Here is a 25,000-nt window from a genome sequence, read left to right on the forward strand (position 1 = left end):
TTTATCACATTCTTATTCTTTCTCACTGTTTCACTCTGCCTCTGAGCTGTACTCTCTCTCTCTCTCTCTCTCTCTGTCTATCTCTCTCTCCATCTCTATCTCATTCTCTCTCACTGTTTCACTCTGCCCTCTCTCTCTCTCTCTCTCCTGCTACCTTCACGGCGTCGGATTCACTCTCCACTTAGCATGTTGTGCTGCTCTGTGCTTCTATTGTGCTGTCTACATATTTGCAGCGTAGGCTGAGCTAATGTAAACTGGTGGTGACAGGTAGAAATATCATGAGGTCATTGAACTGAACTGGTTCTGTTTTGTAATGGTTCCTCGAACGTGTATTTGTTCTAAGGCTATTCCTTGACACAGATATGGTGGCTATTATTTATTACCAGCTATCTATGCTGGGTAACTGTGATCAATCTGTTACATAGACCGCTAGACAGATCGATTGGATAAGTAAGATGTCTGTGCTACTTCTTTGTCCGAGTGATTGTTTAATGACTGATTCTGGGTCTGGATCAGGCTCATATTGTGTGCCAGTAGCACAGATAAGGTCACGGCTGTTCTGTTTCAGAGTCAGCCACTCGGTGGGGATTTTAGTGGGAAAGATGTAGCTGTCAGGACAGCATGTCAATGCCCTGGCCTCCCCGCCTCATCCTGACTCATTACCAGCGGACAGTTTCTGATGAGCCTGTCTGTTGCAGATGAGGGCTGCTATTGATTGGCAGAGGGCTACATGTTGCGTGGGATTCCCTGATAAACGAATTTGTCTGGGTTAATCAGGACTGGCTGTTGATTGATGCTCAGCTCATCCGGATGTTTTATGAATTTATTTTGTGAATCACTTCACTGAGAAATTTTAGATAATATTATATTGCTGAAGATATTGTAGAAGGACTTTTGATATTGTGATGTGTGTGTGTTGGGCTCTGTGTGTGTGTGCATGTGTGTGTGTGTGTGTGTGTGTGTGTGTGTGTGTGTGTGTATTCCTGTGGGGGTCTTACCTTGCGTGTCAGTGTGTCAAATGTGTTCTGATGTCTATGTTTATTGCTTGGCTCTTGTCATCCTTTCTCCCTGGATTTACCCTGAACCCCCATCAGCAGAACAGCAAGCCTTTTGTGTCAGCTGTTCAGTGCTGTCATTCAATGTACTCAATGCACACACACACACACACACACACACACACACACACACAAAAACAATCTCTTACTTTTTTGTTTTTGTCTTTGTCTCGTTCTATAGATACCATGCTAGTACTCATCTCTATTCTTGTCCATCATCTCTCTCTCTCTTTCTCTCCCTCTCTCCCTCTCCCTTGTAGACATTGGAAGAGGGCGGTGATGACATCTCTATCGCTCCTTTCTGTGATTGCTGCACTCAGCCATGTATTCAGAGTGCCTGTAGTGGCCTGGGCCCTCTCATGACAAAGGCATTATGACGTTGCATAAGAACCTTCATGCTGCTGATTGTGGACATGCGAGAGGGGGTAGTGCACAGGCAAGGATTTGTAATGGCCCAACATACAAAGAAGAGAGAGAGAGAGAAAAATACAGAGTTAGAGACAGAGTTAGAAAGAGAGAGAGAAAGAGAGAGAGTACAACAGCAAGTGCACAAGGGAGGGGGAGAGAAAGAAGAAAAAAAAAGACACACAGCGCAAGAGAAACAGATAGTGATAGATAGAAAGAAAAGCCAGTGAATGTGAGAGAAGAGGAGAGATTGAGGCCTTTGTGTGGAGACTGGCCAGGAGGAAGGGAGGTTAATGCACTGGTGTTCAGTAGCACAGCAGCATAATGGACCCTAGTCTGGCTTTTCAGAGCAAATATTTGGACTGAAACTACCACCATTCCCAACACCACCCTCAGCCCCCACCCTCTCGCCCCCACCCAACCCATTTTCAGGGTAGGCAGACAGAATCATTTTTTTTTTCTGTAGACTAACCACTGCATGCATTTTCCCATCGGCTTTAAGTGGTTTTTATAAAATGACAAAAATGCACCCAGAAAAAAGGGATAAATTCATTGTACAGAAGTATATTTACACTATTGTGTTATGAAAAAAGAGCCATACATGTGATTTGGTTAATTAAAAACAGGATGACCCCACTAATGACTCAGGAGAATTCACGAAAGGTTTTTGCATAAAATATGCAACTAACACGACAGTGTGTCTGCGTATATGAGGGTAATTGGGGACATGTTTGTGTGTGAGGCTGTTTGTGTGTGTGTGTGTATGTGGAGGGGGACTATTTAGTTATGTGTGTCGGCATGACAGTGAGTTGCTAAGTGTTTTGTGTGTGTTGTATGTGTGTGTGTGTGTGTGTGTGTGTGTGTGTGTGTGTGTGGGTGTGTGTTTGTGCTTGTGCATATGTGCATGTATTTCTGCATTTGTGCACTTGTGCTTGTTTGAGTTTTGTTTGTATGTTCCTGTGGGGGTGGAGTGTTTGTGTGTGTGTGGGGGTGTTTGTGCACGTCTGTATGTGCGTGTGTGTGTGTGTGTGTGTGTGTGTGTGTGTGTGTGTGTGTGTGTGTGTGTGTATGTGCTTGTGTGTGTGTGTGTGTGTGTGTGTGTGTGTGTGTGCATGTGTGTGTGTGTGTGTGTTTGTGTGTGTGTGTGTGTGTGTACTGGCACTGCCCCCCTCCATCTGCCATGGCTCTCTCCCCCATCCTCCCCTTGCAGGATGCACCAGAGAGGCTGCTGCCATCACTGGGTAAAGCTCCAGAGCTCCGTTTACAAACTTACGTCTTCAGAGGAACTCTTCAGAAACCCTCCAAATGTGTTGATAAGCTTTATTTACACAAATGACCGGGCAGCATGACATGTTTGGTTTTGGCGGGCAAGACCTGCTTAAAAGTATTGCTGCTGTGAGATGCACCTGCTTCCATCTGTAAGTGCCCACTGCTGTGCAACTGTTGCTTAAGAACACAAAGAAATAAAAGATAAAATGAAGACAGCATTAAGTCATGAGTTTAAAAAGACCTCATCTAGCCTAAACAGATCATGAAATTCAACATGGAGTCAACTTCTGCAAAATGTATGGAAAGCTCTGACAATTTATATGCAAATTACTTCAATATTACATCCAATATCATTCATGTTATCCACACTGTTCATGTTGAATCACTGGTATCAGAAGGGCAGATAATGTAAACCTAAAGGCACAACAAAAATGTGTACAATAAAAGTGTATTGGTTTAAGCTTGCCCACTTGCCAAACACTCCGTCATCATGCCAAACAGAACATCGGAATTTACCCCAGAGTAACGGTCAGCGGGGTCGAATGATAGCGATTGCAGATGCTTGATGGCCAATTTAGAGACTGACTCATGGCCATCCCAGAGGCCATTGCCTCTCAGCGTACATGTTTATTTATTTATTTCCCAAAAGCTGTTGTGCCTTTTACATAACAAGAGATTTAGCACAGAGGGTGATGACTCTGCCCCTGCCTTTTGGCGTTAATCTCTTTCCTGTCGTGTTTGTGTCAACACACTCTTAAGCCGAGCTCCCCGGACCCTGAGTGGCCACGGGCCACTGGAGCCGTCCAGAAGCTGCTGGACCGTCCCATGGATGGAGTGAGAAATGGGCCAGCTCGGAAAAGAAAATGGCTTACATTTTTAAAAAAGTAAAAAGAACGGACCTGTCCCTTTATTTTTGGGTCGTTTGCCCAGAGCTGGGAACATGTGTCCTGTTCCTGTCTGGTGGTCATCAAGTATGAGGGTTTGCCCCTGAAGGGACACTCGTCACAGACAGTCTAAGGTCTGGTCAAGACTTATGCAGATGGAGAAAGGAAAAAAAGAACCTGTGCTCTCTGAATGGACTTTGCAAGATTGTTTGCAAGAACACTAAACGCATCAAAGAGCGTTCTATCAGTAGGTCTTCTTATCAGAGTCTTCAGCTGAGCAAATCTGTGGATCAGATGGAGCTGGGTTTTTCAAAGATCTGAGGAGATTCCCGAAGCCCTTTGCTTAGCGATGACGTAATCTGGTGGCTTTTAGCTGTAGATCACTGGGTGACATGGTAATCAGATTGATACAGACTGATAACCTTCATGCACACCTTAATCAGGCTGATGACACCCTGATGTTTCCTGGCATTGCCCAAAAGGATACATGTGATTCACATGTTTATTTTTCTCCTGGCTACCTCTCTCTCACTGCTCTCTGTGCACGTCCCTAAAGTGTCTGTTTCTTCTCGAGATCCAGTTGATTTTATGTGCTGTGTGTAGCTAGACTCAAAGCTGTGTGTGTGTGTTTGTTTGTAAGCGTGAAGTGTATGTGTATACTGTATGTGCCGACTGGGCAGGCTGGGCAGTGGCGTTTCCCAGCGCCGGTCAGTCAGTCAGTCAGTGTCTAATGGGGAATCAGCCATTGCTGATGCTGTCAGCCTCACTTCCATGCATAATGCACGTTTACACAGATGCTTTTTGGTTTCTGTCATGGAACATTATACACTCCATGAGTATGCGTGTAAGCAGCACTCCTCATTGCCCCTGCGTAGGTGTGCTTCACCAGCGCCATTCATTTGTGTTAAGCGGCATTCAGCGTTGAACTCTTCAACATTCCGCTGCCCACTCTTTTTGTCTAAGTTGTTTAACAGAGGGGAGATGGTGGATCATTTTTGAGGTCAAAGTGTCTCTTTATATTGTCAAGGACAGAAATGCAGTTAAAAAGAAATATGTGTGGCAGAGTGTCCTCTTCCTGTATCCTTTAAGCCTTTTGGTGGAATTTCTTTGTAGTTTTCCATCTCTGTTGACGGGATTAGAAAATTTCAATGAATGCCAGCAAGTTCCATTTCTCAAATTCAGACAAGGGTCACTCCTTATAGCTTTCTGCTGCCTCCCTTCACTGGTCCACATCAAACTCCTCTACAAGCTTGAGTTGGTTCTTGTCAGCGTTTCACCCTCTTACACACATACACAAACACACACAAAGACACACACACACACACAGACACACAAACACACACACACACACACACACACACACACACACACACACACACACAAACACAGACACACACACAAACACACACACACACATCCATACCTCTTACAATGACTGGTCCTGGCTGGTGTCCATAATCCACATGTACTGGCACACTCTGTGAGGTTGGTGAATATTTATAGTCTGCAAGTGTGTTCCGAGGCTGCCAGCTTATTTCCCCTCCATGTTGATGTAAGCGCACCGAGAAGCTGGCAGAGCGCGTCGGAGAGGGTGCTGTCTGACGAGTAGTGACAGGAACTAGGAACTGGGAGTTGAGGAAGAGACAATGCCACCGCAAACACTGCAACAGGCTAAACAAGGACTCTAAATGATGAAAAATGGCTTCGTTTTGGTCGCTGCCATTACTAGAAGTCCCATTGTTAGCATATCCGCCGCCAACAATGGTAACTGGGGTAATTAGAATAAGCATGGCTCAAAGCTCACAGTGTGTGTGTGTGTGTGTGTGTGTTTTTCTTTTTTTTTGCGAACGTTGTCACTGCTTTGTCTGAGGGGGGTAAATACCCAAGTCTTCCCGTTGGAAAAACCAACTTGGGCCCGAGGACTTGTTCTAAAGGCAGCGTTTACAATCACTGCCACTTTTGAGATGTGCATACATTAGCGGGCGTGCCATAAACAGACGTTTACTGTACGCCCCCCACGCCGCGTCTGAAGGGCCAGGGCGAGGGGAGGTGCGCGGAGGAGACCCGGAGCAGTCTGGCTGGCTGGCGCTGCGCTGCCTCCTGTGGCTCCCGGCATGGAGGGCCCGGAAAATGCTAACCAGACCGCCAAAGAGAAAAGCACCCCAGGTTATCGAGGGATATCTGGGGATCCTCTTTTGTGTGTATGTGGGTCTATTTATATGTATGTGTGTGTGTGCGTGTGCGTGTGCGTGTGTGTGTGCGTGTGTGTGTGTGTGTGTGTGTGTGTGTGTGTGTGTGGATGCAGAGGGCAGTCTGGGGCACATTTTTCATGGTAAGCACGTGGGTGTTTGAGTATGTGTAGTTTTCTATGTGCTTGTCTGTGTGTGGGGGAAGATGAGGAGACTGTACATGTGTCTGTGTGTGTCTGCAGTGTGTATATGTGTGTCTGCAGTGTGTATATGTGTGTCTGTGTGTGTCTGCACTGCAGTGTGTATATGTGTGTCTGTGTGTATTCTCCTGTGGTTGGGGTCACTGCTGCAGGCTCCAACTCCGGTCTTGTCAGTGAGTGGAATGTTTGCCAGCGAGACCTTTTTTTTTCTCCTGTGTCTGTATGTGCAGCATGTTCACACACAACACAAGTAACTTAATATTTCAGAAATGATGTTGAAATTGACTGATTTGTACTACTATCTTTGTTAGTGTTTTTATTTCTTATTTTTTTTTTTGACTCTTTCTTGGCAATGCAGTCTTTTTAATTCATGCACTTATACATGGCACACATTCTGGGGTGTAGAAATGTTATCAGTGAAACGTCCTGGTTATTGTGTGCAGATGAGCCGTGGCAGTCTCTCTCTGAAGGACTCTCGTGCCGTGTGTGTGTGTGTGTGTGTGTGTGTGTGTGTGTGTCTTTGTTCTCTGGCATGCTGCAGGTCCTCTGTCACAGACCCACGGCTGTCGGCTCAAGTACGGGCCATCTCACGGCGGCTCTCGTTCTAAATGCCAGCGGGTGTTCACAAAAAAATCACAAAAGCCCCCCAAAAAAGAGAGGGGAGAAAAAAGGAGACAAAGTGTGTGTGTGAGAGAGAGAGAGTTTTTCAGCTCCCCTAAATTAGCTCCAGGGGTGTCTCTTGTCGTTGTTATTGTGGGGCTGATAGATTTCTGAGGGTTTAATTAATGGATTTGTCAGCAGCCGAGCACCCATAGACCCCCTCCCCTTCATCATCACACACACACATGCACACACACACACTTACATACACACACACACACACTCTCACACTCACCCCACCCTTTCATCCCACTATCCTACATCTACCCTTCTCTTCTCACACTCACCCCACCCTTTCATCCCACTATCCTACATCTACCCTTCTCTTCACACACACACACACACACACACACACACACACACACACACACACACACACACACACACACACACATGCTCCTGAGCTGGTTGAATGGCTCAATTCCTCTGGGACTACATTTGCACCTCTCACCCAGTAACAGCACTCATTTTGTGTGTGTGCGCATGTGTGTGTGCACCCATGTGTAGGCTTGTTTGTGTGTGTGTGTATGTGTGTGTGTGTGTGTGTGTACATGAAGGGGGGAGCTCTCTCGTGTCTCAGGAGGAGGGGATGCGCCTGGTGAGACCCCACCAGGAGCAGCAGAATGTCTTTAATCACCACGGTAACCCCAGGCAGATGGGCCGATATCAGCAAATTAGGCCCAGCAGCTATTGGTCCCCTTCTTCTCCGGCGAGCGCCAGTCATCTTGCCCAGCCGATTACCACTCATTGATTCCTCCTTTTGTTTGGCACCAGATGATCCAAAGCTCAGTATTCATGGCTCTGTGTTACCCTCAATCAGAGCTCTTTAGCTCATTCACAGGTGAAATTGGCAGCCCAATCTTTAAACAAAGACAAGCATCGATGTAAAGGATAGAACCATATTCAGTGTACAACTTTCAATGTAAAGCTTGATGCACAGCTGTGGCGTCAAGGGAAATTAAATATTGATAGATAGCCTGTTGTTGACGTCGCTGTTTCGTATAGCACGCATGCATGCAATGCTGTCTTTACGAGTCGTGTGGAAATACAGACTGACAATGCTGAAGCTGCGTTTTTACGTCCGCTCTTCGCCCGTCTGTCTGTTTCTCTCTTTGTCTTCTTCGCACGACTCAGCGGGCCAGACTCCGGGTGACAGCTGATGTGGTCGCGCGGCTTAACTTAACCGGACACTCGACTCCGCAATCACTCGTTCACCAGTTGAGCATATACAAATGCACGAGTGAGAAAATCTCACGGCTCATTTTTTTTTATATCGAGTCGAGTTTATCAGTTTGTGAGTGAAATGTTTGTTTTTGTTCTGTTTGTTTCAAACCAGAGACCTGTCTGTATTGGTTATGTGTCTCTAATGTTGAAATTTGATCTGAATCTTGCTTAAAAGGCGAGTTTCTGGCTACCCTCACCACACGCAGGCACACCCTCCCCCTAATGCATGGCTCGGCTAATAGGGAGAAGCATCTCTGCTCTCATACCCTCTAGGGTCTTACTCTCCCTCCTCCTCCTCCTCCCCCTACCCCCAGTGTGATGCTGTTGCTAAGGAGCCATGGCGACGAGTTCCGTAATCATGGGCCGAGGTGAATCCTGGGGTGAGGAGAAGCCTGGCGTAGGCGAAAAACCCAAACAACCCCCCCCCCCCCCCCCCCAACCCCTGAAACACACACACACACAGTACACATACACTTACTTACTTACTTACACACACGCACACACACACACACACACATATACACACACACACACACACACACACACACACACACACACTGTACACCTATACTTACACAAACACACACCCGCAGACACATACATACTGTACACATACACTCACACACACACACGCACCAAAACAAAACATTAACAGGCGTTGTGTTCCCCTCCCCATAGAGTTAGCTGAGGGAGGTCCAGTAGAGATGGAGGAGGAGGAGGGGGAGAGTGATAGACAGGGAGAAGCGAAAGCAGACAGTTGTGGAAAGGTAAAGTGATTGCAGAGAGCTCCTGTGCAGACGCAGACAAAGAACACACAGGAGGCAGGAGCTTTTCCTTGCTCTGATTTTCCTCCTTCTTCGTTCCATCTTTTTCCCTTTTTTTGTAGCTGGCTCTCTAATGGAGCCACGATAATCTGTGCCTGCAGTTGGCAGGCTTACTATCTCCTTCCCCTCTGCCTGGAGACCTGAGTTTTATACGCTTGGCTGATCCCGGTCCCCCTGTTCCCCCAACTCCTGTCCTCTGTGACTCTCTCTACACACACACTCACACACACACACACACACACATAAAGAGCCTCCGTTAGATGGGATTAAGTTAACGAAACAAACCGTGTTCAGCGGAGAGACTCGCCCTCCTATCACAGGATTACAGGGTCAAGACAGACCTCACCCTTCCTGGCGATGTGGAGATAGAGAGATAGAGAGAGAGGAGCGAGAGAGAGAGAGAGAGAGATAGAGAGGAGAGCAGGGCTGTGTTTTTGTCTAAGCCCACATGCTCTGACTGGAGCCTGAGCCATCAGCGCTGCTTTTGTGGATTAGCTCCAGTAAACCTCCAGGTGTGGTTCTCCCAGCTGCAGTTGGCAGCAATTATGGCCGAGCATCCCCCCTCTTTCGAATACACCTCCCTGATGGGACTGTTCGCTCCATCAAGCAGCTCCCTCTCACCTTTGTTTGTTATCCTACCCCCCACTCCCCTCCCCGCTTCTGACATCTCCCAGCCAGTAGGGAGGGGTGAGCCCAAATTGGTGTGCGCTCGACTGGGGTTTGATTGAGAGAGATGATGGGCTGTGTACAGTGTATGTGGCACCGCACGTCGTCGGGCTCTGGCTTCACTGGCTTTTCATCTCAGCTTCTCGCTGCCGTGTGCCCTCCGCAGAAGAGACGCACGGGGGGGGGGGGGGTGGGGGGGGGGGTGATGGAGGAAGGGCTTTGTTGTTCGCTTTCTGATCCTCTTTCAAAGGGTCGTCTGGCCATTGGCTACACAAACAGAAAAGGCCTTCTTCAGAATACCATATCTTAACAGCGAGTGTCTTTATCATATTCAAAGACCTCCTCCTGTAGCAGAAAAAGGGAATATACAATGAGTTTGAATCATATTAAACCAATGTTATATACCCATATTTCTATTCATTTCTTTTGGGAACCTCACTAATGGATAAACCATTGAATCAGCCATATATACATTTATTAATCATGTACACAATAGTAACAAAATAGCTATACCCTAAATCATTGTTAATAATACAACCCTGTTATATCATACTCTATCATAAAATAGCACTGTACATGGAGTAAGTTGACCTTATTTGATCTTCTACATATCATATAGTTGTTATGTCATACAGTATATTTGCAATCACATGTAGAAGAAAAAAAGTAGCAATATGATTATGCTTTTTTATGACTGACATTTCTGTATCTCATTTGAATGTCATCAAATTGAAAATTCTTCTAATTTCCTGTAATCGTGTTTGATCACTAGATAAGCATAGTTTAATTACATGAATTATTATTATCAGCAGTCTTAGGGAAATCACTGCCTAGCTGTAGTGTAATTACCAGTTTAAACATTTGGTCTGTGCTTGTTCCTCTAGCACACACACACACACACACACACACACACACACACACACACACACACACTAACTGAATTATAGAAGATAGGTTTTAATAAAAGGATGTCCTCCTGATGATACATATTACATGAGTTCCTACATGTGCAAGGCATGCCAAGACAAATTTTCAGTGGTAATGGAAATTAGGGGAGAAATTCAATAAAAACGTTACGTAGGAGATCTTTTGTCAAATAACATGTGACTTGCGGCATTTAATATTCCGCTAATCTGACTGGCAACTCCTAGCCTCCTCCTCCCCCCCCCTCCAATTTTAGTCCCATTGACATGTGACGTGTGGTTATCTACCTAATATTGGGCTCGTAATTGGGCTCAGATGCAAAAAGAAGCACATGTTTTGAAGGTCAGAGAGAGGAGGGTAGTGTTTGGGATGGAGCTGTTTAATATTTCAGGGGAAGGCCAGGGTGTTTGGGTTTGACCTGCAGCAGAGGGCTGAAGAGCAACCCCCTTTGAAAAGGTGCCAGAGGTTTTGCCCCTGTCTCCACAGAGACAAGGAACCAATGAGGTGCACGGCTCCTTGTTGTGTGAAGAGACTAAAAGACTCTAATCCCCCCCCCCCCCCCTACACACACACACACACACACACACACACTGTCAGCCCCTCTTCAAGCTCACGCACCAGTTCAGCAGGGAAGCATCTGACTTCTCATCTGTTGGTGCAAAAAGCCTATTAAGAGTCGTGATTAAAAAGAAATGTCTTCCCTCAGTTCATTTTTCAAGTGGTGCACTTTATTGTTCAGTGGCACGGCATGGCACGCAGCTCAGGCTTTTGGTGGATTATGCATGATGTTGTAGCTGCACCGTGGGCGACCCAGATCTGTTCCTCACCGCCCCCCACCACAGGAATCCTGCTCGTGTAGCGCAGGTCGGCTGATCTCGGATCAGTGAGCCCACGCCGTTCTTCTTCAGCCCCCTCAGCTCGGTGACATGTGAGGACTGGGCAGAGAGACGCGATCCGAAGCAGAACTCCTCAATCTGCCCAGACGTGCTCAGACAGCGTGTGAGTCTGGGTGTCTAGAAATCCCGTCTCCACTGCTTTCCAGGGTTTTTTGTTCTATTTCTGCACTGCTGTGTGTGTATGTGTGTGTAGTCTGTATGTGCGGGATATGTGTGTGTGGGTGTGTGTGTGGATAGCTCCAGGTATCCAGCAGTTGGACAGTTAATTTATGTATGCTGATGGGGGGGAAAGCCACGATGGCAGACGCACTGGAGGAAGAAGAGAGGAAGTGTGGTGCGCTCTGGGACAAGCAGCCATTGATTTATTCGTCGTGGAGCCAGGCACTTCCTGTAACCCCCAGCCAGCCCCACCACACACACACATGCACATGCACATACAACCCCCCCTACCACACATCCAAACACACACACACAGACACATGTACGCACATACACATGCCCTTGGGCCTGAATGGGAGTTGTTTCTACATACACACACACACACACATACGCACTTTCATCATGCTGCCCTCTTCCTCTCCTCTCTTTCTCCTCCCCCCACTCTATCTTTTCTCTCCTGATTCACCCCCTTCCTCTTCTTGTGTCCCCACATTTCTCTCTCTCTCTCTCTCTTTCTCTCTATCTCGTTTTCTCTCTGATTAAAAGTAGGTCATGCTGCAACATTGAGCTATTGCTCCTGCCAAGCATGAGCGACGCACCACTGTTCCTTTTTTCTCCTGCCTGCCCCCCCCCCATCTTTCCTTTCCTCTGGCCATCCACATGGACCCACCATCTAATCGCCAGTCTGTTTGTTTCTTTCTTGTTTCTTTCCTCCTCCTAACAGAAACAAAAATTGTTTTGACACTAAACTCATAAACGGCTAATCCACTCACTCACCAGCTGTTCCCATGGTGACAGCAGCGCGTTGGCAAAACAACATTCGCCGGAGAGGCGGCCACTTAGCCCCGTCCAGTGCTCCCTGACCCCTACACTCTAGTGCTGGTGGACGTATTTACTCACCTCGTGTTGTCCCTCTAATGGACAGAGTTGAAAGGTCATGTCAGGGAGACCAATTTTCTGGGAAGCCAGACAACGTTTTTGGGAAGTGTGCAGACCCCTCACCGACAACTCCGTTTCCTTGTCGTAATTACATTGTATATTAATACAGTTGAAGTGTAACTTAACACCACCAGCCAACTACAGCTACTCTCTATTCCAAAGATTACTTACATTAATATGTGTCTTAAGCATCACATTGATATCTAAGCGTTGACCTCCTTGCGTCTCTTCGCTCGTGTGTGTGTGTGGTTAGAACTGCTGGCCGAGGGGTCTGGTGTCTCGGTGGCGTGATGCATACTGAAACAGATGAGGGACCGTGGGTAAGGAGAGACCGTCCTTCTGCCCGAGTCCCCCTCCTCAGCTGATGGCCAGGGCTCAGCTGGTCCAGACTCAGTTCTCTCTCAGCCGGCTCTAGAGCCAACAGGAAACCAGGCCAGTGTCACAGCATGTTGGGTCCTATCAGTGTAATTCTAGAATGCTGTTTATGATGCTACTTATAACACTGCAAGCAGCGTTAAGATGGAAATGGAAGCTGAATTACCAATCTTCTGTCACTTGCTGTGTGCTACTTACTGTTCCATTCCACTCAAGTTAGATACATGTTTGAATAAAACACAAAATAAATATACAACTTATTACTGGGGAAATGGGTTGGACTCACACTGTTGTATGTGGCTGACTTAGAGGACCCTCGCTAACCCGAGGCAGGTCCTAAGAGGTGTGAATTAGATTACAGATTGACACAAATTTGATGATGGGCTTTAGATATACCTGCTCACAGATGATTAACTTGGACATGAGAGACACATATGAGTCATTGTTTATGAGGGTTATATAACAATTTTTGACAAAATATACTTAAAACTCCAGAGGCTTCTCCGACATTTCATAGCCCATATAATCTGCTTGCCATGCCTAAATCCCCAACTGTTAACACTTAACACATGAGTAAAGCTTTGTTTCTTGAAGCCTCTTGTCATTATCTAGGGATATGAGTCATTTCAATGAAAGCTTTAATGATGCCCTTAATCTTAATCGTGTTTATTTGGGGGATTCATTAGTGAAATTATTTGAATGAAGATAAGGGTTTTGTGACATGGCGTTCTAAAAGGTCATCTCTTGGATTGCTTTACAGTGTGGCTTTCGGGAACATTCAGATTACATATAAGGGTTGTAGGCACACAGTGTGTGTGTGTGTGTGTGTGTGTGTGTGTGTGTGTGTTCTCACACAAGAACACAATGTCTGCCAGATCGTATCCACTGCGTTTCTCTTGTTTCTCCTTTCAGGACACTCTGTTGTCAGTGCTGTCCACAGCTGTTTGCTTTTTCTGAGGTGAACCTAGTGACTCCTTTTGCCATTTGAATGCTGCTCAGGATCAGATCAGAAGCCTTGAATGATCAATTATTTTTAAAATGTATTTATTTATCCTTTGTTTGACCAGGGTAGTCACATTGAAACAAAAGATATTGCTTATCCTATGGTCATCATTTCAATGTGCAGTACAGCTATCCTATCTGTTCATCTTATGTCAATCATCCTACACCCTATGGTATCCTGTACTCTCCCCATCTCTCCTTCACATTATCCGTTACCATACTGATATCACTGCTATGAGAGGTTTGTGTTTGCAGGAATTGCAGGCCAGATCCCTATGCAGTTCAGGACCTTGGACAGTTTCTTTGCCTCACATAAAGTCATTGAACTGTTTTATTTAATGCTCATTGATGGTCTTGGATTCATTGATATGGGCTAACTATTCCTTTAATATCCTTATAATGTTTGTGTGTGTGTGTGTGTGTGCGTGTGTGTGTGTGCTTGTATGTGTGTGTGTGTGTGTGTGTGTGTGTGTGTGTGTGTGTGTGTGTGTGTGTGTGTGTGTGTGTGTGTGTGTGTGTGTGTGTGTGTCTGTGTGTGTGTGTGTGTGTATGTCTGTGCGTCTGTGCGTGTCTGTATGTGTATGTGTATGTGTGCACATGTGTTTTAGGGGGATTAGATGTGAGATTTGATCTTTGGTGAATTTATAGGAGGGCAACAACTGATAGAAGAATCAGTATGGACCTTATCTAATATAATATATATATATATATATATATATATATATATATATATATATATATATATATATTATTATATAATATCTAATATAATATATATAATAATATATATCTAATATAATATATATAAATAAATATATATATATATATATATATATATGTATATATTGTCCCATCTCCTTAGCCACTGCGCTACCATCGCCCCCATTTAATAAATATTTGTTTTGCCACATTGCATGGTATGCTTGTGAGTGTGCATCTGAGTACTATGTGATAGATAAAGACAGAGAGTGTGATTTAACTGTGAGATTGAAGATTGTTGGGTTAGGGGTGGCAACCCCTCACTGCTGCCTCAGTGTGTGTGTGTGTGTGTGTGAGGGGGGGTTGACTCACACTTCAGCAAGTAGGGCTGCTGTGACCCAAGGCACTTGTGCACTTCACCTAAAAACACACTGGCCTGTGTACACATCTGCATCCTCGCTAATAAATCTGACCATCTGCACCTATGTAATCAAAACATATTAGAACATCTGATGTATACTAGGACACAGGAAATGAACTAGAAACGTACTGGAATGGGTACATGTTCAGGGAGAAGGAGAAGGTGATTCATTATTGGGCACTGCAATCTGACCAGCTTGGCTTTTTTTATCTGTCTGTCCTTGACCGCTGGCTATGATACAGCAAGCCAACAAGCTGGCCCTGAGACACACAGATGTTTGATTTGCATCACCCATGCAGCACGAGTCCATTTGCATTAACTAGATCATTCCCATGTAGTGAGAAACTCAGCTATAGATGCTAGCTAACTGCAGAACAAAGGACAAGACATTAAGGCCATGATAACAACACTGATATTATTCACTCGCGTTCTGTTGTACAGCCATTGTGTGGGTGGTTTTCCAGATTTTTAAACATGGCATCAAGCAAACAAATGTGGCCTTGGCAGGCCGCGTGGCTGAGGTCCCATCTGGGTTAAGATGTCTGCCAACAGAAGCCACGCTGGTGGGGTCTCATATGCCATGGCTGCTTCAGATCTGTGTGCTACGGTGTGCACACTGCTAGAGTGTCTAGTAATATGAGGCTGTTCACAGATATCAACATGGCTATGTACGCTTGCATTTGAACTGCCTGAATGCTAACCACTGATTTGAATTCATTTCAATGAATGGCACCATTGTTGTAGACAGAAAGAATATTCCTGATTTGCATTTGCAAATCGTTAATGTTTGCTCTGCCTGTTGCTGTAACCACAAAGTCAGAATGCACTCATTTTTATGAACCAGACACTGATATAGGGAAGTTGTTTGCTTTGGCTATTTATTTTATTTTTATTTTTATTTAAGGTTTATTTAGACATGGACAGTGCACATTAATGAACATAAAAATGTAAATGCGCCAGAATTAGCCAAAATGGCTATTTTGCATCTATTGTCCTTGGGCCGATGTTAACAGGCCAGATGTGCCTAAAAGAAACTCTACACACATCATTGCAGACCTAAAAGATAATATCAGCTCCCATCTTGTTTTTTTCAGCCATCAATGTTGTTATATATTTTCATTCTCACAATGTTGTAAATTAAAGTCTTCTTATTAGCTTAAACCACCATTTGTGTGTTGACATCCATCGTGCTCAAAGCCTCCAGCATTGTGCAGCCTATTGACCCTGGCTCTGTCCTCTCCCCACAGGCCTCTGAGGTGATTGTCCGCTCCACCACTAAGACTGCCCAAGAGCTCCCAGACACAGCGGTGAGTGAGTCCACTGATCCTGAACTCCCCAGCGGTTGGCACATACAGTAAGCCCCATAGCCTCAGACACCCCAGTGCTTGTTGGCCTGAGTTCATGGCCCTGGCTTGTGTGACCCACATTTACAGGCTTTTTATGTCGCCACACTTCAGATCCACAGTCTCGAGAGCAAGCAGATTATTTATTTCCATTTCAGGCCATTATTACATAACTCAAGCTCTGACATCCTCCCCTGGGCTGATGCCTGATTTGGGGCGATACATTAGCTCCCTACTACCAGATTTGGTGTGTGTGTGTGTGTGTGTGTGTGTGTGTGTGTGTGTGTGTGTGTGTGTGTGTGTGGTTATGTGTGTGTGTGTATATGTGTGTGTGTGTGTGTGTGTGTGGTTATGTGTGTGTGTGTATATATGTGTGTGTGTGTGTGTGTGTGTGTGTGTGTGTGTGTGTGTGTGTGTAAACTAGGCCTTTGCATAAGAGTAGAGCTATAGCACCGGAGCATCCCACAAGATATTATTGCGATTCACAGAGCATTTGAACGTTCAGGTAATGTTCTTGTATTTCGCATGAATTATGTAGGCTACCCTCCTATACATTCTGCTTATGCTGGCATATGCGTGTGCATTTTTCCATGTGAAGTGCACCCAGAGGTATGCATGTGTGTCTGCATGCCTTGGCATGTGTGTGTGGATGGGCATGGATACGCATGGATCATCCCATATGTAGTCCTGGGTGTGTCTGTGCATACATTTGTATTTATCTGCATATGGGAATGTATGTGCATACGCGCGTGCGTGTGTGTGCACATGTGTGTGCATGTACGTGCATGATGTATGAGTGTGCGAATTAAGCCCACTCCCCTCGCGGCCCCTCCCTCCAGCTCAGTATAGAGGGTGGCGGTGGTGAGGGGGCATTGATGGCCTGTGGAGAATTAGTGAACACTGGAGGGGAGGGGGGAGGGCATATAGCGGTGTGTGTCTGGGGCTCTGAGCTCTAAGGCCTGGCACTGCAGAGGGTAATTGACTGTGATGGGCGTGAGGGGTATTTATAGATCGGGAGCTATGGGTGCGGGATGTGGCAGAGGGCTGTGTGTGTGTGTGTGTGTATGTGTGTGTGTGAGGGAGGGGGTTGTACTGAGGGGGAGCTTGTCATTGCCTGAGGCGATGCCAGTGTCAGCTGAATAGAGAGAAAGAGGAGATAGGGAAGGAGAGCAAGAGAGAACAAGATGGAGGAAGGGAAGAAGGAAAGGAGAAGAGGAGAAACTCAGCCCTGCTCGAGGGCACAGTGCCCCCCCCCCCCCCCCCCCCCCGCTGGCGTCTCCCACCCCTCCATGTTGTCATCACCCGGGGCATCTAGGCGTTTCCACCGTGCCAGTCTTGTTTGCCTGTGTCGTCTGTGTGCATCATTAACCCCTTTTAGCACGCAGCCCTTCCTCACCCCCTGCCGGAACACCTCTGGGGACACATGCCCCCAAATCCCCTAGTCTTAGTCCACTTCTTACTCCTCCTCCTTCTTTTTCTCACTCTCTCGTTTTTTGCCTTATTATCACCCTTTGCCTCTTCTGTTTGAACGCAAATGACGGGGAGTTTTGTACAGTAAGATGGAATTATTGTCATTATTGTGTTACAATGATCCTAAACATGCTGTATCTGAGACTCCTTCATGTGTGACATGCAGTCTCCAAATGAAATAGGAGAGACTAGATACAGTATGTGAGATAATAGAGGATTGAACTAACATCCAGTGTATTATAGCCTGGACATACCCAAACAAACTTTTGGCAAATTTGGAATTTGCCCTGCAGGTCCGTCTGGCCAAGAGGCTATTGAAACCCATTTCTAATGTCCATAAAACATGGGCACACAAATACAATTGCTGATCCGGCATGGACGTGTATTTTTTTGAAACTGTGTAAAACAACTGCATTTAAAACCTTTGTTTACGAGATTGCTACACTGGAACAATTTGGTAAGAGTTTAATATACGAATTTAAGTTTAATTTCATTGCTAGTTACGCCCCTGCTGGAAGTTATAAGTCAATGAACCTTTTCCAGACCCACTCTCAACTGAGAAGGGTCTGGTGTCAACAAGGCTAAGTGTATTAGAGTGAAAGAACTGAAACCGTGTCAAAATACAGTAGCAAGAGTGCTTTATTCTAAAACAGAAAGATGACTGAAATATACCGTAATATCCTGCTTATCAACCAAGGTTATACATTACATTTCCAAAGGTTCTTCAGTTATGAGGTTAATTAGGGGTGTGCCATACATGGGAATGCATTTATTTTCTTCATTGTTCTCTCTGATTCATTGGGCACTGCGGTTAATACACAAAGGTGGTCAATACCAAAATCAAAAATTAATATAATTTATTAAGTTTCTACTCTCCATAAAACACTGTCATGCAGCGTATACACAATATGGCTAATGCACAGGAAATGACTGTAGTCCTCAAGGAACTCAGAACTCAAATGGTGGTCCATATGCTGGATCCTGAGGTATCATGGACAAGCCTAAATGAGACCCAAGCCTTTTCAGAATGAAACCAATTCAGCATATGCACACTTGAAAAGTCGTAGGTAATTTGTCATAATGCATTATGGCCTCTTTCATGCTAATATTTCAGGTCACGGCTGGAGATTAACGTCCCTATAATAATCATAATTATTCATTCACAATTGTGCCGTAATAAATGGGTGCATAGTTGCCCGTCTGTAGTGCTGGAGCTGGAGTCTGATGACCTGCTGCAGCTGGTGGAGAGTGTGTCTGTGTGACAGCTGCATGCGGCACAGCGTCCTCGGCTGGCCTCCTGTTTGAGCCTGGGCCTGCGTGTGGCTGGGTGTCTGCTGCTCTCCAGCTCCCTCAAGGCGGCCTCCCTGAGGTGGGGTGACTGGTCCGGTGACTGGGTGGGGGGGGTCATGCGATGCACCTCTGTCAGTAGCGCTTAGGCTAACACTGCCCGTGGCCAGCTTGCAGTGCATGTGTGTGTGCATGAATGGGTTTGAGGACATTTGTGTGTGTGTGTGTGTGTGTGTGTGTGTGTGTGTGTGTGTGTGTGTTTGTGTGTGCGTGTGTGTGTGTGTATATCTGAGTGTGCAGTAAAGGGTGTGATTTGTTTTTAGTTCAGTTTAATTCAGTGTAATTCATTTGTATAGCAATTGACATTGTTTCAAGGTGCTTTACAGTGTGAAACTTTAACCCCTTAGAGCATGGCTCGGCAAAAGGCGGCCCGCAGGCCAAAGATGGCCCGCCAGCAATATTATTTGGCCCGCCAGATTATTCTTGTAGTCCGATTTTTGTCAATAATTTACAAATAGCGTATATACTCTACCACTCAGACCACAGGTGCTTAAACAAATACGAGAAGGAACATCAGAACGCACTATGATCCGGTCCTTTGATCCCTAGTTCTCTGCCGGCGTGCTTCTGTCTGGAGCTGATAGGCTACCTTGAAGGTGCCACTTCATCTTGTAGTGGCGTTCCTCTCAAACAGTGACAGCATCATTGCAGATCAGACACACAGGCTTTGCATCTGTGAAACCGGGTAAGATGAATGCAAACTTGTCTTTCCATTCCTTTTTATAGGCTCTATTTTCACGGTAAAACTTCCTTCTTTAGACTTTTTGATCAAGACATTTTCTCCCAGTTATCTTATACCTGTACTTATACACTTGCACACTAATATTTATTGTAGGCAAACAATAAACATTGTAACATTGTCATGTCAGGAGGTGGGTGGGTAACATAGACTATCCAAAGTAGTAGCCTAATTTAAATAAGACAGGCCCCGTGTTAAAAGGTCTATCATTGCCAAAAGTATTGTAGCCTAGGCTACACATTTACTATTCACAATATTTAAAGGGGAGATATCCATGGTTAATAAGGTTTTTTTTTTCATGAGTTATTTTTTATCCATTCAGATGCATGTTGACTGACAGGTAATCCGGAGCGGGGTTTAAATATTAGCCTATCGTCCGATACTATTTGGGGCAGCCGTGCCCTACTGGTTAGGGCTTCGGGCTTGTAACCGAAGGGTTGCCGGTTTGATCCCCGACCCAGTAGGAAATATGTGGGCAGGGGAAGTGGTTGAGCACTGCTCTCCCATGCCCACATCCACAGCTGAAGTGCCCTTGAGCAAGGCACCTAACCCGTCACTGCTCCCTGAACGCCACTGTAGCAGGCAGCTCACTGGGTCGGGATAAGTGTGTGCTTCACCTCACTGTGTGCTGAGTGTGTTTCACTAATTCCCGGATTGGGATAAATGCAGAGACCAAATTTCTCTCACGGGATCAAAAGAGTATATATACTTATACTTATACTTATATTTCCTCTGGCCCACCATCTATTGGCTAAGAAAAAAACTGGCCCGCGCCCAAAGTTACTTGCCTACCCCTGCCTTAGAGTGAGCACAATAACAACGTCAAGGAAAAAATCTATGTTAAGGTTTTTAGTGCATGCGTGTCTGTATGCACAATCTATGTGTTTGTTCATGTTTGTTTGTTTGTGTGTGTGTGTGTGTACGTGTGTGTGTGTGTGTGTGTGTGTGTGTGTGTGTGTGTGTGTGTGTGTGTGTGTGTGTGTGTGTGTGCATGTGTGTGTGTATTTTACTCTCCCGTGTTACTCACGGTGGCTTGCTCTGCGTGCTCGGGGCGAGGCTGTGCTGGTGAGCTCTGTGCCAGGCTCGTTCATCAAAGGCTCCTAGAAGTCACAGTGACCTCAATCTCCCGGGTTTACTCCAGTTCCGCCTGCCCACTGGGAATATATGAATGAATGGACAGATATAAACGTGGTCGCCCGCTCGGGTGGACGAGTCTGGCTTTGTTCCACACCCAATAGCCTCATGTGCACGCAGCCTCGTCAGCCTTGGATCCCTTTGTCAGTGTTTGTGGTGTACACCTGTCAGGAGTGTGTGTGGAGTGTGTGTGTGTGTGGAGTGTGTGTGTGGAGTGTGTGTGAGGGGTGTGTGTGTGTGGAGTGTGTGAGGTGTGTGTGTGTGAGGAGTGTGGAGTGTGTGGCTAGTTTTATGGCCCTGGCCCTCTGTCCCTGTGGAGGAGGCAGAGCCAGGAAGAGGCATGTTCCACTCCCCCCAGGGGCAGATTAGCTTCTTTGTAAGGTGGTGTTGGATTGCATGTAAGTGTGTGTATGTTTGTACAGTATGTATGTGTATACTTGTGTCAGTGGGAGAAATGAAAAGTTGTATGTGTGTGGAATGTGTATGTATGTGTGTGTGCGTGTGTGTGTGTGTTTGTGTGTGCGTGCGTGTGTGTGTGTGTGCGTGGCTGTGTGCATGCGTGCGTGCGCACGTGTGTGTGCCTGTGTGTGTAAATGCATTCCTAAAATAAAAGGAATCCCTTTTGGAGTTTCTGGCTAGCTGGCTCGAGTCAACCCCACACAAAAGCTTCAGTGTTTCCCCACCCTGATCCAACCCATCTCCCTGGACACTGGACACTAGCGAGCCCTAGCGCCTCCGTTGGTCCCTCATAAATCAGTGCTCCCCCCTGGTCTCCTTCCACTGCGCCCCCCCTCTCCCCTCCTCTCCTCCCACCCCCCCAACAGCAGCCCTTGCCCCCAGAGCAGCAGTAGTAGATTAAAGAGCCCTGGGACAGGGTCTTCATTATGGAGCCCCCGCACATCCTCCCTCACATCAGTTAGGCCCAGCTGGAGTTTGTCAGGGCCTTTAAGAGCTCCACCCCCCCCCCCCCCGCACTCCGCCTCAATTGGATTAATTAGCATGTTATCTCCAACACAGAGGCCTCATCCTACCCTCATTGCACACCAGGCCAGAATGCTAACCTAAAACAGCTACAAAATAGCTAGAAGGTAATAGTGCAGAACAGTTATTTGCGGTGGATGTAATGGGTGCTAATTAGCCAAACTAGGGGCCACTGTGGTTAGTCCCATGGGCTGGTTGGTGTGACAGTGTGTGATGGCAGAGAGAGCTGTGGGTGGCTGGAGGGGGTCGTGGTGTTCGGGGTGCGTTCTTCTTGACATGCGGATTGGAAGTAAGATGGCAGCGTTGCTGGTGCAGGGGATGGGCCCGTCTAACCGTATATGTCACTCCTGCAGACAGCGGGTGTGCTTCAGAGTGTAACGTTACAGGCGGATTTGTGGAGGTTATACCTACCCTCACACACACACACACACACACACACACACACACACACACACACACACACACACAAATATACAGATGCTATCTTGCACACAAGCACACAAGCACACAAACACACACACACACACACAAACACACACACACACACACACACACACACACACACACACACACACACACACACACACACACACACACACACACACACATATACACACACACACATAACCACACACACACACACACACACACACACACACACACACACACACACACACACACACACACCAAATCTGGTAGTATGTGTTGCATGGGTGCATGCATTGGCATATAATCACTGAGAAATGGAATGGGGGTGGGAGGAATAGAAGCACTTGACTGCTTCAGAGGCTGTGAGTCCTGTGAGGGTCTGAGTGGTGCAGGGCAGCGGCTGCTGGTTTAGGGGGCAGGTGCAGGTGTCAGAGCCTCGCCCTCTCCCCTGGTCCACTGCATGGTGCCCACTGTCCTGCTCCTCTCTCCCCACGACCAGCCATCTTACTGGGGGAACCTCTGCAGCCCACTGGCCACAGCTCACCGCCTCTGGGGACCGCCAGTGTCAGCTGCACATGTAGGTCATCTAGAAACCTCCACATTAATGCACATACACACACACACACACACACACATACACATACACACACACACACAAACACATACACACACAAACACACACATAAACACTCACACAGACGCACACACACACAAACACACACATAAACACTCACACAGACGCACACACACTCTTGCACACATGCATTACGTGTGCACACACGCATGCACACGCACGCACACACATACACACACACACACACACACACACACAGACACACACACACACACACACACACACACAGTCCATGGTACACACACAGGCACATGCATGTTTAATCATGCTACAAATTCACCCACATACGCACATGTCCACCAACATGACATGCAGTCACACACACATGGATACACACAAACACACACGGGCAAAGAGGCACATGGACAAACATACACACACACACACACACACACACACACACACACACACACACACACACACACATACAGTACTGCAAGAAATCTAGGAGTTGTTCTTGACAACCAACTAAACTTCTCGGATCATGTTGCCTCAGTCGCCCGGTCATGCCGTTTTGCACTCTACAACATACGGAAAATCAGGACTTACTTGACTCAAGATGCTACCCAACTTCTGGTTCAGGCAATAGTCATCTCACGACTCGACTACTGCAATGCCCTCCTGACAGGTCTCCCAGCCTGCGCAGTGAAACCACTTCAGATGATCCAGAACGCGGCGGCGCGCCTGGTCTACAACCAACCCAAAAGGGCACATGTTACCCCGCTGCTCATCCAGCTACACTGGCTACCTATGGCGGCCCGCATCAAATTCAAGTCTCTAACGCTTGCCTACAAAGTAGTCTCCGGTTCTGCTCCCACCTACTTGAATGCCCTCATACAGACTTACACTACCTCCAGACCGCTGCGCTCCTCTGACGAACGACGTCTAGCTCTACCACCGGTACGCTCAAGCCAATCCAAACTTTTCTCATCTGTTGTTCCTCGTTGGTGGAACACACTGCCAGTTCCTACAAGGACAGGGACATCCTTTTCCACTTTCAAAAAACTCCTGAAGACCCAGCTCTTTAGAGAACATCTACTCTCATAGCAACACTTACAACAAGTCTTACTGATCCTAGCACTCACCAGCCGTTTTAAACTGACAAGTAACTGTTAAAAACAGCACTCACCGACGCACTTATTCTTACTGTACTCTAATGTTTTTTTTAAACTGTCCTAAAATTGTGAGAATTGTTCTAAAAACTTACTGTTTACCATGTTGTTAGTCGCTTTGGTTAAAAAGCGTCAGCCAAATGTAATGTAATGTAATGTAATACAGTACACACACACACACACACACTCACACACACACACACACACTCACACACACACACACATACCTGGCCATACAGCCACCTCATGTTCATGGTTGTCGTTGTGACTAAAGCCCATGTGCAATGAATAAAAAACACTGTGTCCTTTTGTGGAGCACATCGACTAGAAACTGCACATGTAGTTTTCCATTGCACCTGGTTGTTACTGTACATTAGATCAGCAGTATTTCCTCAATGTTCCTTTCTGTCAAAGGCATCCTGCTGGACTTTAATCCTAACAGTCTGGTCCTTCTTTTTCCTCTCCTCTGATAGGTCAGAGAGGCCAAAGGTTTGCTGCTGAGCCAATCCGAGACAACGCCAAGACTGGCGGGATCCAATCCGAAGAGAGCGATGTTGAAGCAAGGCGAGGGGGTGTGTCTGGCAACATGGCCACTCCTCTTGCTCTTCCTGAGGATCGTATCATCCATCGAAGTTCCGCTTGATCGTAAGTCCACCACTGACACACTTCGAAGTGGGTCCATAGGCATGGATGCTATTTATGGAGGCAGACATGTTTTATGTATGAACAGTGAAAACATGAGAGCTCGCCATTAGTGAAGGGGAGGCCTCCATATGGCAGAGAGAGAGAGAGAGAGAGAGAGAGAGAGAGAGGGAATTATCAGCATCTGTTGGGATTGCATTTCCCTGGTGATGCTGTTGATGTTTAGTCTGTCACATGGCTGGCCACATGGTCACATCATGGAGCTGAATTCTTTTGTGCGTGAAGCTCAACATGAGGAGTCTGACAACGCCACATATGCAGTCCAATGGAGGAGGGGTCGGCATACCATTTTTAATAGGCACACGTGCTCATAAGCAC

The 25,000-nt window shown here is 46.4% G+C and overlaps 1 protein-coding gene across 6 annotated transcripts in view; it reads left to right on the forward strand.

The window, feature by feature from the left end:
* The window catches only part of nfasca (neurofascin homolog (chicken) a), an 89,432-nt gene that overhangs the window by 22,205 nt on the left and 42,227 nt on the right, over positions 1-25,000 (forward strand). For 3 of the 6 annotated variants that reach the window (XM_042088835.1, XM_042088836.1, XM_042088837.1), the window contains exons 1-2: positions 19,461-19,636; positions 24,454-24,625. In XM_042088835.1, the coding sequence (XP_041944769.1) occupies positions 24,532-24,625 (94 nt within the window). In that variant the 5' untranslated portion in view covers positions 19,461-19,636; positions 24,454-24,531. Of the gene's footprint in view, positions 1-16,038; positions 16,146-19,460; positions 19,637-24,453; positions 24,626-25,000 lie in introns of those variants that run through there. The other 3 variants (XM_042088831.1, XM_042088833.1, XM_042088834.1) reach the window with 2 other exon arrangements.

Source organism: Alosa sapidissima, chromosome 4, assembly GCF_018492685.1.
Source record: "Alosa sapidissima isolate fAloSap1 chromosome 4, fAloSap1.pri, whole genome shotgun sequence".
Lineage (NCBI taxonomy): Eukaryota > Metazoa > Chordata > Actinopteri > Clupeiformes > Clupeidae > Alosa > Alosa sapidissima.